This window comes from Elephas maximus, chromosome 17 (genome assembly GCF_024166365.1).
Source record: "Elephas maximus indicus isolate mEleMax1 chromosome 17, mEleMax1 primary haplotype, whole genome shotgun sequence".
Lineage (NCBI taxonomy): Eukaryota > Metazoa > Chordata > Mammalia > Proboscidea > Elephantidae > Elephas > Elephas maximus.
In genome coordinates, this window is record NC_064835.1 from 17,007,672 (window position 1) to 17,024,992 (window position 17,321).

At 40.8% G+C, this 17,321-nt stretch overlaps 1 protein-coding gene across 1 annotated transcript; it reads right to left on the minus strand.

Annotated features, from left to right (window-relative positions):
- Positions 1-8,864: 8,864 nt before the first annotated feature.
- Positions 8,865-9,836, minus strand: LOC126060975 (olfactory receptor 6X1). Its single transcript, XM_049857378.1, has one exon. It carries the CDS (start codon positions 9,822-9,824, stop codon positions 8,865-8,867), a length of 960 nt encoding a protein of 319 aa, XP_049713335.1. The 5' UTR covers positions 9,825-9,836.
- Between the last annotated feature and the right edge of the window lie 7,485 nt (positions 9,837-17,321).

Here is a 17,321-nt window from a genome sequence, read left to right on the forward strand (position 1 = left end):
ATTTGGTTGCTGTTTGCTTGATGTATTTTTTCCATCCTTTGATTTTCAATATATTTATGTCTTTGTTTCTAAGGTGTGTATTTTGTAGACAGCATATTGATGGGTCCTGTTTCTTTTTTTGTTTATCCATTCTGTCACTCTGTCTCTTTATGGGTGCATTTAAGCCATTTATGTTCAGTGTGATTATCAACAGGTGTGTTTACTGCTTTCAATTTGGTGCATATAGGCAGGAGGGAGGGGAGAGGATGTGATGTGTGGAGCTAAGTGGTTAGAAACAGAAGCAAAAAAAGAAAAAAGAAAAAAGTAAATAAAATGGCAGGATGGTGGAATTTGGCAGATGGGGGCAGGGCAGACCTGAGGAGGTCATGTGCCAGTGGCTTTCTAGCTGAGCAGTGTGGCATGGCCTGTTGAGAAGAGGCATGGACAGTACCTGGGACTAGGTGGGCAGGAGAAAGGAAAGGAAAGAAGGGAAAGAGAGAGAAGAAACAAACAAACAAAAACTAGAAAAATGACAACAACACCACAAAAGCGAATATGGTGCTGAGAGAGTTGGCCACTGGGGCGAGTAGAATCAGGGTGGTGGTGAACTGGTGTTTCTGTCTCTGGTCTGCATGGCACAGCCTCTCAGAAAGGGGTGGAGGCAGCACAGGACCTAGGTGGAAGGGAGAAGGAAAAGGGAAAAAATGAAGAAAAATAAAAAATATGGCACTGACGGAGTTGGCCTGTGGGGGCGTCATGAAATGAGGGAGACTGTGCTGGTGGCTCTTGGGCTAAGCAGTGCAGCACAGCCTGTGCAGAAGGGATAGGCGTAGCACAAGGGATTAGTTGGGCTGGAGAGAAGAAAGTGGGAGAGAGAGAGAGAAGAAACAAAAAACAATAACAAAAAGATAAAAATAAAAAATATGACATTGGGAGAGCCAGCTGCTGGTGGACCTGGGTAGCAGTGAGCTGGTGTCTCTCTGGTCAAGCGACCGTGGGACATTGGAAAGCGGTGGAGGCCGCATACAGGAAAGGAACATGGAGGTAAGAAAGCATGTTTCTTTGGTTACCGGGTGCTCTGTTGCCTGTTGGGAGCTTCATGAAGTTGCCTCCCTATACTCCCTGTCCATGGTTTTTGGTGGCTGTGGTCCAAGATGATGAATCTGTGTCACGTTAGCTGGTAGGGGACCTCCACTCTATAGATCTCATTCTCTGTTCTCTGTCAGTTTCTTCTTCCGTTCAGTTCTTGACTGAGTTCTTTATGCTCCATTTGATGCTTAGGATTCCAGGATTGATGGTCCTATCTGTTTTACTGAGCTTTTTGGTCTTTGCTGTAGAGGGACAGCATGGTGCTTCTGTCTATAGTGCCATGTTGTCTCCACCTCTCCTATTCATTTTATTTTCTGCATAGCATTCTAATAGTCTGAATAACCCACAGTTTCTTTGGCCATTGTCCTGTTGATAACATATAAGTAGTTTACAATTATTGCTATCACAAACAGTGCTATAATGAACATCTTTGCACATATATGTAAATGTTACTCTGGGGCAGATACTGAAAAAACATATTGGTGGGTCAAAGTGTGTGCACATTTAGTAGTTTGTTGCCAAATTGTCCTCCCAAATGACTGTACCAGTTTACACTCCTAATAGGAGTGTATGAGAATCTTTTCCCAATATCCGTGCCATTATTAATGTTGCCAAACTCTTAAATTCTGGCCAATCTGATGAGTAAAAAGTTGATGTTAATGTTTTAATTTGCATTTCTCTAGTTAATAAAAACAAAAAAACAAACCAAAAAAACTCTGCCATCGAATCAATTCCAACTCGTAGCAACTCTATAGGACAGAGTAGAACTGCCCCATAGGGTTTCCAAGGAGTGGCTGGTAGATTCAAACTGCTGACCTTTTGTTTAGCAGCCCAGTGCTTAACCACTATACCACCAGGGCTCCAATGATTAACAGTGAGGCTGGATACCCTTAATATGTAGGTTGGTAATTTGTAATTTTTCTATTGGGTCATTTGTGTTTTTCTTATTGACTGTTAGATATCCTTTATGTGTTCTAGATACTAATCTCTTGGCATATACATTGTAAATAGTTTCTCCAATTTTATAGCTTATATTTTAACTTTGTCTATAGTATTAAAGTTTCAAATTTGATACAATGTTTTTCACAGTTGCTTTGGATTTTGAGTCTTCTTTAAGAACACCTTTCTGCACCAAGGTTCATAAAGGCATCCTCCTATGTTTTCTTCTACTATGCTTTTTATGTTTATATTTTTAACTAATTTTTGTGAATGGTATAAGTTGGGAATTATAATCTTAATATTGTTGTAGTAAATAATTTCTGCTTTGAAAACATGGAGTGTGGTATATTTATACAATGGAACTATAGAGGAGTAATACATATGTAAGACCTGTGCTGTCAGTCTACTTAATCTGATTCTTCAATAGTTTATTCATTTGTTCATCAATGAATTTATTCAACAGCTACTCTTGCAAGACACTGTTCTTGGTATTACAAAACCATTTTCTTAAAATGCTGTGTTGAGAGATTTGAGGCTCTGGCTGGAGGCCAGTTATCCCCTTCTTAAGGAGCTGATTAAGACCATTCTCCAACCACTCCCTTTATCAGGTTCTCACACTTCTGGGCCACTATGCACCCATTGTAATTGGCCCAGGGCTAAAAGCCCAACAAATAGGGACAGCCTCTATGCTCTCTGAGCTTGAAGAATTATTCAGAATGCCCAATACCCAGTAAGTCCACAAAACCTGGTTTACTCCACTCTGTTTGCCATACATAAGTCCTCTCCTACAACTCCAGCTTATTGTAAGCTTGTTCCTAGGTGCAACCCCCTGTGACAGTCCTATATCATGGCATACTGTGCCTCCCTGACTCTAGGAACTGTGATTATAATGAACCTAGCACTTTCCATGGCCTTCCAACTTCTCTTTCTTTCATCACACCTCACTTACCATCCCATAAGTCTATTACAGAAGTATAGGGAATAGAGTGGAGAACAAAAAAGACATAATATCTGTCCTCATGGAGCTAACTTTCATATGGTATGAGTGTGTGTGTGTGTGTGTGTGTGTGCGTGTGGCATGGAGAATTTGGGAGAAAGGAAACTGAGTTGACATAATTTATGCAATAAATTCATTATGATTGTGGTAAGTTCTACAAAGGGGGAAGTACAGGGTGCTATGAGAGCTTGTAACTTGGGGGTCCTAATCCTAGAGGTGGTGGTAGACAGGTGATAGGGAAAACTCTTTTAAGTAGTAATATTTGAGCTGAGTTGTGAAGAATGACTAGGAATTAACTTGACAGAATTAGATTGGGGTAAGGGATGGGAGGTAGGATGGGTAGGAAAGAATACTTCAGGTAATGGGAAATAGCATATAGTAGGGCCTTGAGAGGAGAAAGAACTAGGGATATTAGAGAAGCTGACAGAAGGTTATTATGGCAGAGGCCAGACAGCAATAGAGATGATGTGAAGCAGGCCTGAAATTGTGGATAGAGAGCAGATCCGATAGACCAAGGGTCTTATAGATCAAATTAAGCATTATCTGCTAAAGTTAATGGGAAGCCATAGAAGGATTTTAATTAAGTGACATGATTAAAAAAAAAAAAATTTTTTTTTGACATGATTAAATGAAGGGTTTTAATTAATTAAGTGACATGATTAGATGTATGTTTTTCTAAGATCCTTCTGGCCACTGGTGAGAATGGAGGGATCCAAGAGTGAATGTGCAGCAGTCATTTAGGAAGGTGAGAAATGGACTAAAGGGTAGTGGAGATGGAAGGAATTGGTATGTTGTTTCCTTAATGCTATTTCATGAAGAGCAAAGAACTAATTGTTAGGAAAATTGTTGGTTCTGCACTTAGAATAACCAAACTGAAATCCATTGCCTTCATATTGTCTCAGGGTTCTCTAGAAAAACAGAACCAATGAAATATAAAATGTAAGTATAAATATAAGTGTATATGCCTCATGCTACTGTCAGTTTGTTGTAATGTGGTGGCTTGCATGTTGCTGTGATACTGGAAGCTATGCCACTGGTAATTCAAATACCAGTAAGGTCACCCATGATGGACAGGTTTCAGTGGAGCTTCCAGACTAAGATAGACTAGGAAGTAGGACCCAGTGGTGTACCTCTGAAAAAACTGAACGGTGGAAACCTTATGAATATCACTGGGACATTTGGTGGTACAGTACAGTGCCGGAAGATGAGCACCCCCCAGGTTGGAAGGCACTCAAAATACTACTGGGGAAGAGGTGCCTCCTCAAATTAGAGTCAACCTTAATGATGTGGATGGAGCCAAATTTTCGGGACCTTCATTTGCTAAGGTGGCGCAAACTAAAATGAGAAGAAACAGCTTCAAACATCCATTAATAGTTGTAATGTGGAATGTATGGAGCATGAATCTAGAAAAACCAGAAGTTTTAAAAAAATGAAATGAACTGCATAATGATCAATATCCTAGGCACTGGTGAGCTTAAATGGACTGGTACAGGCCATTTGGAATCAGGTAATCATATGGTCTACTATGCTGGGAATGACAGATTGAAAAGGAATGGCCTTACATTCATCATCATAAAGAACATTTCAAGATTTTTCCCGACGTATTATGCTGCCAGTGACAGGATAACATCCATATGCTTACATGGAAGACCAGTTAATATGACTATTATTCAAATTTATGCATCTACCATTAATGCCAATGATGAGGAAATTGAAGATTTTTATTAACTTCTGCAGTCTGAAATTGATCAAAATGCAATCAAGGTACATTGATAATTATGATTGGAATGCAAAAGTTAGAAACAAAGAAGAAAGATTGGTAGTAGGAAAATATGGTGTTGGTTATAGACATGATGCCAGAGGTCGCATGATAGAATTTTGCAAGACCAACAACTTCTTCATTGCAGATAACTTTTTTCAACAACATAAGTGGTGACTATACTATACATGTGGACCTTGCCAGATGGAATAGACAGGAATCAAATCGATTACATATGTTGAAAGAGACAATGGAAAAGCTCAATATTATCAGTCAGAACAACGCCAGAGGCTGACTGCAGAACTGACCATCAACTGCTCATAGGCAAGTTCAAACTGAAGCTGAGAAAAATTAGAACAACTCCACGAGAGCCAAAATATGACCTTGAGTATATCCCACCTGAATTTAGAGATCATCTTAAGAACAGATTTGACGCTTTGAACACTAATGATGGAAGGCTAGAAGAGTTGTGGAATGACATCAAGGACATCATAAATGAAGAAAGGAAGAGGTCATTAAAAATACAGGAAAGAAAAAAAAGACTCTGAAACTTGCTCTTGAATGTAAAGTAGCTAAAGTGTAAAGAAGAAATGAGGAAGTAAAAGAGCTGAATAGAAGATTTCAAAGAGGGGCTTGAGAAGACAAAGTATTAGAGTGATATGTGCAAAGCCCTGGAGGTAGAAAACCAAAAAGGAAGAACATGCTTGCCATTTCTCAAGCTGAAAGAACTGAAGGAAAGAGTCAAGCCTCGAGTAGTAATATTGAAGGATTCTACAAGGAAAATATTAAATAATGCAGAAGCATCAAAAGAAGATGGAAGGAATACACAGAGTCACTGTACCAGAAAGAATTGCTTAATGTTCAACCATTTTAGGAGGTAACATATGATTAGGAACCAACTTCCTGAAGGAAGAAGTCCAAGCTGTACTGAAGGCACTGGCAAAAAACTAGGCTCCAGGAATTGATAGAATACCAACTGAAATGTTTCAGCAAACAGATGCAGCACTTGAAGGGCTCACTTGACTATGTCAAGAAATTTAGAAGACAGGTACCTGGCCAACCCCCTGGAAGAGTTCTGTATTTATGCCTATTCCCAAGAAACGTGATCCAACCAAATGTGGAAATTATTGAGCAATATCATTAATATCACATGCACGTAAAATTTTGCTGAAGATCATTCAAAAGTGGCTGCAGCAGTATATCAACAGGAAACTGCCAGAAATTCAAGCTGGATTCAGAAGGGGACATAGAACCGGGGATATCATTGCTGATGTCAGATGGATCTAGACCGAAAGCAGAGAATACCTGTGTTTTATTGACTATGCAAAGGTATTCGACTATGTGGATCATAACAAATTGTGGATAACATTGCAAAGAATGAGTATTCCAGAACACTTAATTGTGCTCATGACGAACCTGTACATAAATCAAGAGGTAGTCGTTCGAACAGAACAAGGGGATATTGTGTGATTTAAAGTCAGGAAAGGTGTTTGTCAGGGTTGTATCCTTTCAACATACTTAGTCAATCTGTATGCTGAACAAATAATCTGAGAAGCTGGACTATATGAAGAAGAATGGGCATCAGGATTGGAGGAAAGCTCATAAACCACCTGCAATACGCAGATGACACAACCTTGCTTGCTGAAAGTGAAGAGGACTTGAAGTACTTACTGATGAAGATCAAAGACCACAGTCTTCAGTATGGATTACACCTCAACATAAAGAAAACAAAATTCTTCACAAATGGACCAATAAACAGCATCATGATAAACAGAAAAGATTGAAGTTGTCAAGGATTTCATTTTACTTGGATCCACAATCAATGCCCGTGGAAGCAGCAGTCAGGAAATCAAACATGTTGCATTGGGCACATCTGCTGCAAAAGACCTCCTTAAAGTGTTAAAAAGCAAAGATCTCACTTTGAAGACTAAAGTGTGCCTGACCCAAGTCACGGTATTTTCAGTCGCTTCAGATGCATGCAAAAACTTAACGATGAACAGGGAAGATGGAAGAAGAATTAATGCCTTTTAATTTTGGTGCTGTTGAAGAATATTGAATATAGCTTGGACTGAGAAAAGAATAAACAAATCTATCTTGCAAGAAGTGTAGCCAGAATGCTCCTTAGAAGCAAGGATGGTGAAACTTCATCTCACATAATTTGGACGTGTTATCAGGAGGGGCCATTCCCTGGAGGAAGACATCATGCCTGGTAACAAAGAGGGTCAGCGAAAAAGAGGAATACCTTCAATGAGATGGATTGACAAAGTGGCTGCAACAATGGGCTCAAGCATAACACGATTGTGAGGGTGGTGCAGGACCCAGTAGTATTTCATTCTGTTGTACATACGGTTGCTATGAATCAGAACCAACTCACTGGCATCTAACAACAACAAAGTGTATACACCCACTTCTCACTTATTGACATGGTTATGTTCTAAAGACCAGGTCTTTATGCAAAAATTGGCATTCCAAAAATATGGAGGATGACCACATCAGATCATAAAATGGTGGATGAATACTTCATTACATAATGGCCAAATTGCATTGTTACATAACTGCCAAACTACTGAGAATTATGGTGAAGCCGCGTTGACACATAACCGTAACCATCAGAGCCAGTGTTATTCTTGCCTCACACCTTGGTGTTTGTTACTGCCAAGTGTATGTAGTTAATGAGCAAAATATTCAGATAGATTTTATACTATTTCAAAAATGTGAAATTTTGGATAATGACATAGTCAATAAGTGAGGAGTAAGCAAAGCCAAACCAACCCTATTGCCGTTGAGTCGATTCTGACTCATGGCAACCATATAGGACAGAGTAGAACTGCCCCATAGAGCTTCCAAGGAGCGCCTGGTGGATTCAAACTGTGGACCTTTTGGTTAGCAGTCATAGCTCTTTACCGCTACACCACCAGGGTTTGAAAGTGAGGAATAGGTGTATATATATGTATATATAAATGTATACATATATACATGTGTGTATATATAGAGAGAGAAAGAGAGAGAGATAGAGAGAGAGTAAGACTGAGTCAGAGAAAGAGACAGAGATTGAGAAGTAAGACTGTGGTGAGCTGGTAAGTACAAAATCCATAGGTCAGGCTACAGCCTGGAGACTGTTGCAGTCATGTCTAAAAATTTGTAGGTCAGGCAATGAGAAGAGTGAAGACTAAGAGTGTTCTGGAAAAATACCTGTTTATAATCTGGGGGAAGAACACACCTTAGAGAAACTCCTTTTTTGCACTTAAGATCTTCAACTGATTGAATGAGACCCATTCATATAATAGAAGGTAATCTGCTCTCCTTAAGACCAACTGATTTAATCATGTGTAATTTCTTTATAACAGCAACTAGACTAGTGTTTTACCAAACCAAATTTTACACGTAAAATTAACCATCACACATATGAGACATGAAAAATTTTTCTTCAACATAGTTTTAAAGGCTCCTGAGAATTTCTATAGTGAAGGAACCTACTTAACCTTGTTTAAGTCTGAGTAACAGATCCTGTTGTTAATAATTAATATCCTGTGGAACACATCATGAAAATATTGTTTTACTTAAACGTGTACATTTCCAGGAATAAATTAACTCAATGTCAAGCCAGGATTTGACTCAGATCTAACTATGAGCTTAACCTTGTCATTCAAGGCACTGATAGTAGAAAAATAATTAATATCAAGGGATCTGAGTAGTTGGTTGTTAATATTGTTTGGATGAGCCCTGTGTGCTTCCTTACTTTCTTGGAGAAAGGTGGACTATATACATTTTGTAAGAACATTTGGACTCTAGAAACCCAAGAACCAGTAGGGTGCAATGTGAAGTCTCAAGCTCTGTCATGTTTCTGTGGCTTCTCCTGGCACTGGGGGTAGACAACAGACTCCTTGTGTTTTTGGACCTTGGTGTTTCAAATTGGTATAGGAAATTGGATCTAATGCCTGACTCCCTGGATGTCTTCTTGTAACTTCTGTCAGTCTTGATGCTCCGGTGTTGGAAACATCACTATAGGGCTTGGATAGGCTTCTCTAACTCTGGCATTTCCAGCTTCTAGAACTGATTCTCTGGTGGACTTAAAATGCTCCTTAAGCACCCCAATTAAAACTATAGGCTGTGTTGCACATTTTTCGCTTGATGACGAACCTTTGCACAAGCCATTGTTTTCCTTAGTGCTCCTTTCACCTCCTTGTTTCTAATGGTATAAATAAAGGGATTCAGAAGGGGGGTGAGGATAGTATTTAGCACAGATACCACCTTATTAATTTTAAAGGAGGAGTGTGTTGTGGGTCTTAGGTACATGAACAGAACAGCTCCGTAGAGTAGGGAGACAACTGTCAGGTGAGAGGCACAGGTAGAGAAAGCTTTCTGGCGGCCAGTGGCTGAAGAAATCTGTAGGATGGTGGACAGTATGCAGATATAAGAAATTGTTGTAAAGAAGAGTGACCCTGGGATCACCAAGCTGGTTGCCAGGAGACTCAGGAGCTCCAAAAGGGTGGTGTCAGTGCAGGCAGCTTTCAGGATGGGACCAACATCGCAGTAGAAATGATTGATGACATTGTTGCCACAGAATGGCAGCTGGATGAGTGGCAGCGTCTGACAAAAGATAATGGTGAAGCCTGCCACCCAGGAACTGAGGGCCAGCCGCAGGCAGAGTTTGCTGGTCATGATGGTAGGGTAGTGAAGGGGCTTGCAGATGGCCAGGTAGCGGTCAAAAGACATGACAGTGAGAATGAGGAACTCGGTGGTGCCCAGGAAGAAGTGGAAGAAGGCCTGCAGCAGGCAGCAGGGAATGCAAATAACTGTTCTTGCTACCACAAAGGTTTCTAGCAGTTTGGGGATGACCGTGGTGGTGTACCAGATCTCAAGGAAGGACAAGTTGCAAAGGAAGAAATACATTGGAATTTGTAGCCTGGGCTCAGCCCAGACAATGATGATAATGAGCCCATTGCCTCCAAGGGTTAATATGTAGATGAGAAAGATCACTATGAAGAGAGGGATTTGTAGCCCCTGGATACCAGGAAAGCCTATGAGAATGAACTCTGTGATTGCTGTGCCATTTCTCATGTCCCTTGATGTTCTAGAAAAACAGAAAAAGAAAGGAGCATCTCAGAAATTTTACAATTCGTTTGAGTATAATTTGGGAAGAAAAAGGGAGGATTCTGGGTTCTTCAGGACTCCCACCCACACATACACGGACACACACACACACACACGCACGTACACACACAGGGCCCCTTTCATAGTGATGGTTTGGCTTGCCCCTTTGTTAGCAAACTGGCTTTTAATGGACTTTGAAAGTATTAAGTACCCTTGAATAAGGAAACGGCACTATTTTTTTACACTTACACAACTATAAAAACAATTGTTTTTAAATCTAGTGGTTTATCTGTCAATAATCCATATGATTATTTAAATGAACAGTTGTATATAATGGCCGTTTACCCACATAGTCTCCTGTGTCTACTTGAGCCGAGAAGCTTACTCCCTACCAGTATCATTTTCTGTGTTATCGTCCAGTCTAATCCCTGTCTGAAGAGTTGGCTTTGGGAATGGTTCCAGTCTTGGGCTAACAAAGGGTCTGGGGACTGTGACCTCTGGGGTCACGCTAGTCTCAGTCAGACTATTAAGTTTGGTTTTTTAATGAGAATTTGAGGTCTGCATCCCACTGTTTTCCTGCTCCATCAGGGATTCTCTGTTGTGTTCCCTGTCAGGGCAGTGATTGGTGGTAGCCAGTCACCAACTAGTTTTTCCAGTGTCAGGCTGATGTAGTCTCTGGTTTATGTTATAACCTATATATTTATATCACTAAAAACCATTGCCATTATATTAATGGTGAGATACTGCTTATATAATAGAACAGATTTTTTTTTTTTTTTTGTGAGAATATATTTCCGAGTTGTACTTCAGATACATTTTTTTAAAGGACACTCAAAAATGTTCAAAATTAAATGGGAAAAACTGCTTAGTAAATCAGGAAATGTAATAAACTTTAATGTAAAATTCCAAGGTCAGCTGAATCAGGGCCTGATATAGGTACCAGATATCACACTAACTCTGACTCATGGAGACCCCAAGTATGTCAGAGTAAAACTGTGCTCCGTAGGGTTTTCAGTGGCTAATTTTTTAGAAGTAGACCACCAGGCCTTTCTTCTGAGGCATCTCTGCGTGGACTCAAACTTCCAACCTCTTGGTTAGTAGCCAAGTGCATTAACCATTTACATCACCCAGGGACTCCTCTGGTATATAGTGAGTACCTAATAAAGGTTTGTTGAATAAAGACCTGTAGATGCCATCCTAAAAAAGTGAAAAGGCTAGTGAATGCTAAGGATAACAAATTGGAAATTCTGGAAAGTATAGTCCTACCAAAACTTTCTATCTTTTCAAACCAATTAAAACATTGTATTTGTATATAAAATTCATAGGCTGAGAGATTTCCTTTTGTTCTACTAATACTCACTGTTGTTGTTGTTGTTGCTAGGTGCCGTCGAGTTGGTTTTGACTCATAGCGACCCTATGCACAACAGAACGAAACACTGCCTGGTCCTGCACCATCCTTACAATAGTTGTTATGCTTGAGCTCATTGTTGCAGCCACTGTGTCAATCCACCTCATTGAGGGTCTTCCTCTCTTCAGCTGACCCTGTACTCTGCCAAGCATGATGTCCTCCTCCAGGGACTGATCCCTCCTGACAACACGTCCAAAGTACGTAAGATGCGGTCTCGCCGTCCTTGCCTCTAAGTAGCATTCTGGCTGCACTTCTTCCAAGACAGATTTGTTGGTTCTTTTGGCAGTCCATGGTATATTCAATATTCTTCGCCAACACTACAATTCAAAGGCGTCAACTCTTCATCGGTCTTCCTTATTCATTAGCCAGCTTTCACGTGCATATGATGCGATTGAAAATACCATGGCTTGGGTCAGGCACACTTTAGTCTTCAGGGTGACATCTTTGCTCTTCGACATGTTGAAGAGGTCCTTTGCAGCAGAGTTACCCAATGCAATGCGTCTTTTGATTTCTTGACTGTTACTTCCATGGCTGTTGATTGTGGATCCAAGTAAAATGAGATCCTTGACAACTTGGATCTTTTCTCCATTTATCATGATGTTGCTCATTGGTCCAGTTGAGAGGATTTTTGTTTAAAAAAAAAAAATTTTTTTTTTTTAATGTTGAGGTGCAGTCCATACTGAAGGCTGCGGTCTTTGAATTAGTAACTGCTTCAAGTCCTCTTCACTTTCAGCAAGCAAGTTTGTGTCATCTGCATAACGCAGGTTGTTAATGAGTCTTCCTCCAATCCTGATGCCCCGTTCTTCTTCATATAGTCCAGCTTCTTGGATTATTTGTTCAGCATACAGATTAATGGGTATGGTGAAAGAATACAACCCTGATGCACACCTTTCCTGACCTTAAACCGATCAGTATCTCCTTGTTCTGTCTGAACAACTTCCTCTTGATCTATGTAAAGGTTCCTTATGAGCACAATTAAGTGTTCTGGGATTCCCATTCTTCGCAATGTTATCCATAGTTTGTTATGATCCACACAGTCGAATGCCTTTGCATAGTCAATAAACCACAGGTAAACATCCTTCTGGTATTCTCTGCTTCCAGCCAGGATCCATCCAACATCAGCAATGATATCCCTGGTTCCATGTCCTCTTCTGAAACCCGCCTGAATTTCTGGCAGTTCCCTGTTGATATACTGCTGCAGCTGTTTTTGAATGATCTTCAGCAAAATTTTCTTGAGTGTGATATTAATGATATTGTTCTATAATTTCCACATTCGGCTGGATCACCTTTCTTGGGAATAGGCATAAATATGGATCTTCTCCAGTCAATTGGCCAGGAAGCTGTCTTCCATATTTCTTGGCATAGATGAGTGAGCACCTCCAGCGCTGCATCTGTTTGTTGAAACATCTCAATTGATATTCCATCAATTCCTGGAGCCTTGTTTTTCGCCAATGCCTTCAGAGCAGCTTGGACCTCTTCTGTCTTGTACCATCGATTCCTGATCATATGCCATCTCTTGAAATAGCTGAATATCGACTAATTCTTTTTGGTATAATGACTCTCTGTATTCCTTCCATCTTCTTTTGTTGCTTCCTAATATTCACTAGGAAATAGTAAATCTCCTTTCCTTTTATTTAGGATATTTTTTCATATGGTTTTCATTTGATATGGTTAAGGTAAATTACTGTGAAATGAATTGCACAATTTTCAAAGTACGTACCCAGGACACTTTGCATGAAAGAGGCAGCTCACAGTTCATTGATATGTTTCATAAGTTTTTCCCCCTATGAGAAAGCAGTAATTCTCTGAGTGCTTAGGGGAGAAATTACTTCCTTTTTCTCCTACCCCTTTTCTAGACCAGGGAAGGATTTTTCTTTGTTTATAATGCCGCAAAAAAAAGCTCTGAGAAGTTAAAGAGACAGACAGCTTTTAAACTTGTACTAATGACCGGTATAACTGACCATGAACCTGGTCTCTCTGTATAGGGCAGATGGGGAATTATCTTCATTCCCCACATGGAGAGTGGCAGTTTTTCCAGCCCAATATAAAATTTGCAAGGGCCAAACATCCCACAGTTCGGAGAATTATGCTTATTAATTCCACGAGCATTCGTTCAGAGCTTACTATATTACAAGTCCTGTTAGACACTTAAGGAGTTTATGGACAGGGCAAGGGGTCACATATAATAATCACAACATAGCCTGTGAGTGAAAGTGTGGCATTGTGCACAGATTATTTTGGGAGCACACAGAAGGGACCCCTTACCTTGGTAGGGACTAAAGGAGGGTTTTTAGAGAAGGAGGTGCTATGCTGAATCTTACTGTTACCTGCCATGGAGTTGGCCCCCGACTCAGGGGGACCCCATGCACAGTGCTGCTGAAACCTGTTCAGCATCACAGCCAACACACAAGCCTCCACTGAGAGACGGGTGGCGGCTGCACAGAAGGTGCGTTGACCTGGCAAACCTGAGCCTCTCACATGAAAACAAGAATTCTACCACCGAATCATCACTGTTCTCCAAAGGTGAGTCCTAGAGAAGTTAAATAGGAAAGGAACATGGGGTAGGTGAGGGGAAATGCATTCCAGATAAGGATCAATGTTTGTGGGAATGGAGGTAGAACAGAGACTCCACAAAGAGCCAAAGCTGGGATTCAGGGTTGTCCTGGCACATCTGATAACCTCACAGGTGGGGCAGGCCTCCTGCGAGTCAGCTGAACATGATGGATTCTCCATGTTTTTGGAGGGGAGAATCCTGAGTGAGGGAGTTGCTAGCATGGGCAAATGTGTGTGTGTGTGTGTCTGCGTGTGTCTGCGTGTGTCTGAGTGTGTGCATGTGGGGTTAGCATGGTGTCAGCCGACCTCCCTGAAATATGCTTTCTGGAGAAAGGGGGTGCAGCCGATGGCTGAATGAGCTCTTTTGAAATCCTTGTGACAGACAGCACTGCTGTGCTATCTAGGTGAGAAAGTGGGGCTCATAGAGGGAGAGACCTACCCTCTCTAGTCTTGTAAGGAACTTGCCTGGGTTTGCATCAGGAGGGCACAGGAGCAGCAGCAGTAGTGTTGATAGAAATGGTGCTGGCAGGAGTGGCATTACCAGGCAAGAGCAGTGGCTCCCAGGGAAGTAGCAGCCATGTCCACCAGAAAGATGCAGAGCAAAAGATGTGACAGGAACCAGGGCAGCTGCCTGGACAGCCGATTGGACTGGGTCATGAGTATACGTGACGTTTTGTGAGATTTTGAGGAGCTTAGAGGTCTTGAATTAGCAGGACAGCAATATTCAGGGAAACACAGGGAGGAATCTTAGGAAACTAAAGTTATATAGAATTTAAAATACTGAACTGAACACTGTTGTCTATATGCTTATCAAAATTTAATTGTACACTCTTGACTGTTTTTCCTGTAGAAAAGTGACAATGCATAGGGTCATATGATATTCCTCCTCATTTCCCTATATTAATTACTCACCAAAACAAATGAACACACAAACCCAGTTACTACTCATGGCAAACCCATGTGTGTCAAAGTAGAACTGTGCTCTACTGGGTTTTCAGTGGCTGATTTTTCCAGAAGTAGATCACCAGACCTGTCTTCTGAGGTGCCTCTTGGTGCACTTGAACTGCCATCCTTTCTGTTAGTAGTGCCTGTTTGCATCACCCAGGGATACTTCAATTGGTCGCTAAGTCTTGTTAATTTTACCTCCTTAAAAAACAAAAAAACAAACCTGTTGCCATCGAGTTGATTCCAACTCATAGCAACCCTATAGGACGGAGTAGAACTGCCCCATAGAGTTTCTAAGGAGCACCAAGTGGATTCCAACTGCTGACCTTTTGGTTAGCAGCTATAGCACTTAACCACTATGCCACCAGGGCTTCCTTTATCTCCTTAATTCCAATTTGTTCCTTTCTTTCCAGGTTATCTGAGGCTACTTTAATTTATGCAGTCACCTTTCTTCAGGATTAAACACAGCCATATTCCAAGTTGTTGCATGGATGACCATTCTAGAACACAATTCTGACATGTCATTCCTGAGAACCTTGAGGGTAATATCCAAACTCCTTAGCTTGACATTCAAAGCCATTGATGATCTGGTCTTACCTACCTTTGCAGTTTGGTCTTTTGCCATTTTCATTCTTCCCTCCACATTCGATGCTCCCTAAGCGGATTACTGTAGTTCAGAAGTCAGCACACTATGGCCCCCGCCTAGTTTTGTAAATAAAGTTTTTCAGGAACACAGCCACGGCCACTCATTCATGTATTGTCTGTGGCTGCTCTTGTGCTACAGTGGTGGAATTGAGTAGCTGTGACAGAAACCATACGGCCCATAAAGCCTGAAATATTTACTATCTAATCATTTACAGAAAGAGTTTGCTGACCCCTGCTCTAGTCCTGAAAGTTCCATCCTCTCTCTTGCCTCCTAGTCCTTGCAAGTGCTGTTCCCTTTGCTGAGTACGCTTCCCTGCTATCTGCATTATTTGGCTGAGTTCTACCTGACTTTTAGGTCTCAGATTAGGAGCACCTCCATGGGAAGCTGTCCCTGACTCTCCATGCTAGCCTAGTTTAGGAGCTAACCTTACATGCATCCATAATACCTCATGAGTATCTATATCTGGACACTTACAGAATTGTATTTCCTCTTTACTTGGCATCCCACATAGACTTTAAGCCCTTTGAGGGCAGCAATATATCCATAGGGCCTAACACAGAGTTTAGTACAAAATAAACCCTAAAAGATACTTTAAAAACAATTATATCAACTGCGTAGCTTGTTGTTCCTGTGTCTCCAGGTACTTATAAGTCTGTATAGACCGATACATGCTTCCATTTATGTGTGCTACTATCTCTTATATTTCAGATGCTGCAGACATGTCATAACAGGGGACTGTTCACTGAATAATTTGTCTCAGAGTCTACTGCTGCTTCTAGCCTTTCTTTATGTGAGTTCTGCTCCATGGGAGGCTTTCTGCCCCACCTTTCCCGAATCAGGGGTACACTGTTTCTTACTGTGTCCTGATTGTGCTCCTAGCTTCTCCAGGGTGTACTGCGTACAGTTAGCTTTCTTAGCTCACTTCATGCTCCATGGCTTTGAGATTGAGCTGTCATTTATTTTTTTCCTTCTGAGCTATGAGTACTGTATTTTTCTCATACTTTTCATAGTTTCAGAAGAAGAAAAAGAGAACAGTGTTTATGAATTTATTTTCTGCTCTGGATTTGAGCTAAGGACAAAATATCCCCACGCTTCACTTTGTTGTTGCTGTTTTTTAAATTGTGGTAAATATGTATGCTACAAAACATTCACCATTTCACCAGTCTTGACCTGTACAGTTCAGTGACATTAATTCTGCTCATCATGTTGTTCAGCCATCACCCTTATCCGTCCCCAAAGTTTTTCATCATGTTTTGTTTTATAATTGTTGGTGGAGGACAATTTCCGTTTTTCAAGACTTTGATCATGGAGTAAATTTGAAGAATTCCAATGGTGTACACCCTTAAAGCAGAGGCAACTCGTATATATACTATAGATCCACAAAGGGAAGAGCATCCAGAATCACTACTTGGGGGGCTGTACTGAGCTGGAATGCAAGTAAAGAGAGCCAGTCTGAAACTCATGCCAAGGATTGATGGTTCTGGGTAAGGGGCAGAGAATAAAGACTTCTCTCTTTAGGAAACTCCATGTCTAGGCCATTGTTACAACTTTTCTGCATGAGACAGAAATCTACCTATTGGAATTTACTTCAAGACTTCAAGGCATCAAGGCTAGCTATATATGTATAGAGAAAAGCAAAACTTTATTGAAAATAGTATTCTTTCCCTCTTTGACAAAGCAATACTCACAGCACTATTGATTCCCAGGGAAGCACGTTCGGTCCTGTGGTGTGTCCTTGTCCACAAGTGGATTGAAAGGAAAGACAGAAAGTGGTTATAAAGCAGTCTAATTGTAACAGAAAATTTCCTTTTTCCTTTCTGACCTAGGAAAATCAACCTCTCTCTCTAAAATTTAAGGCAAGTGGCATTATGCAATACTGAAGTCTATTTGTAAAGCTGTCAAGAAATGTCAA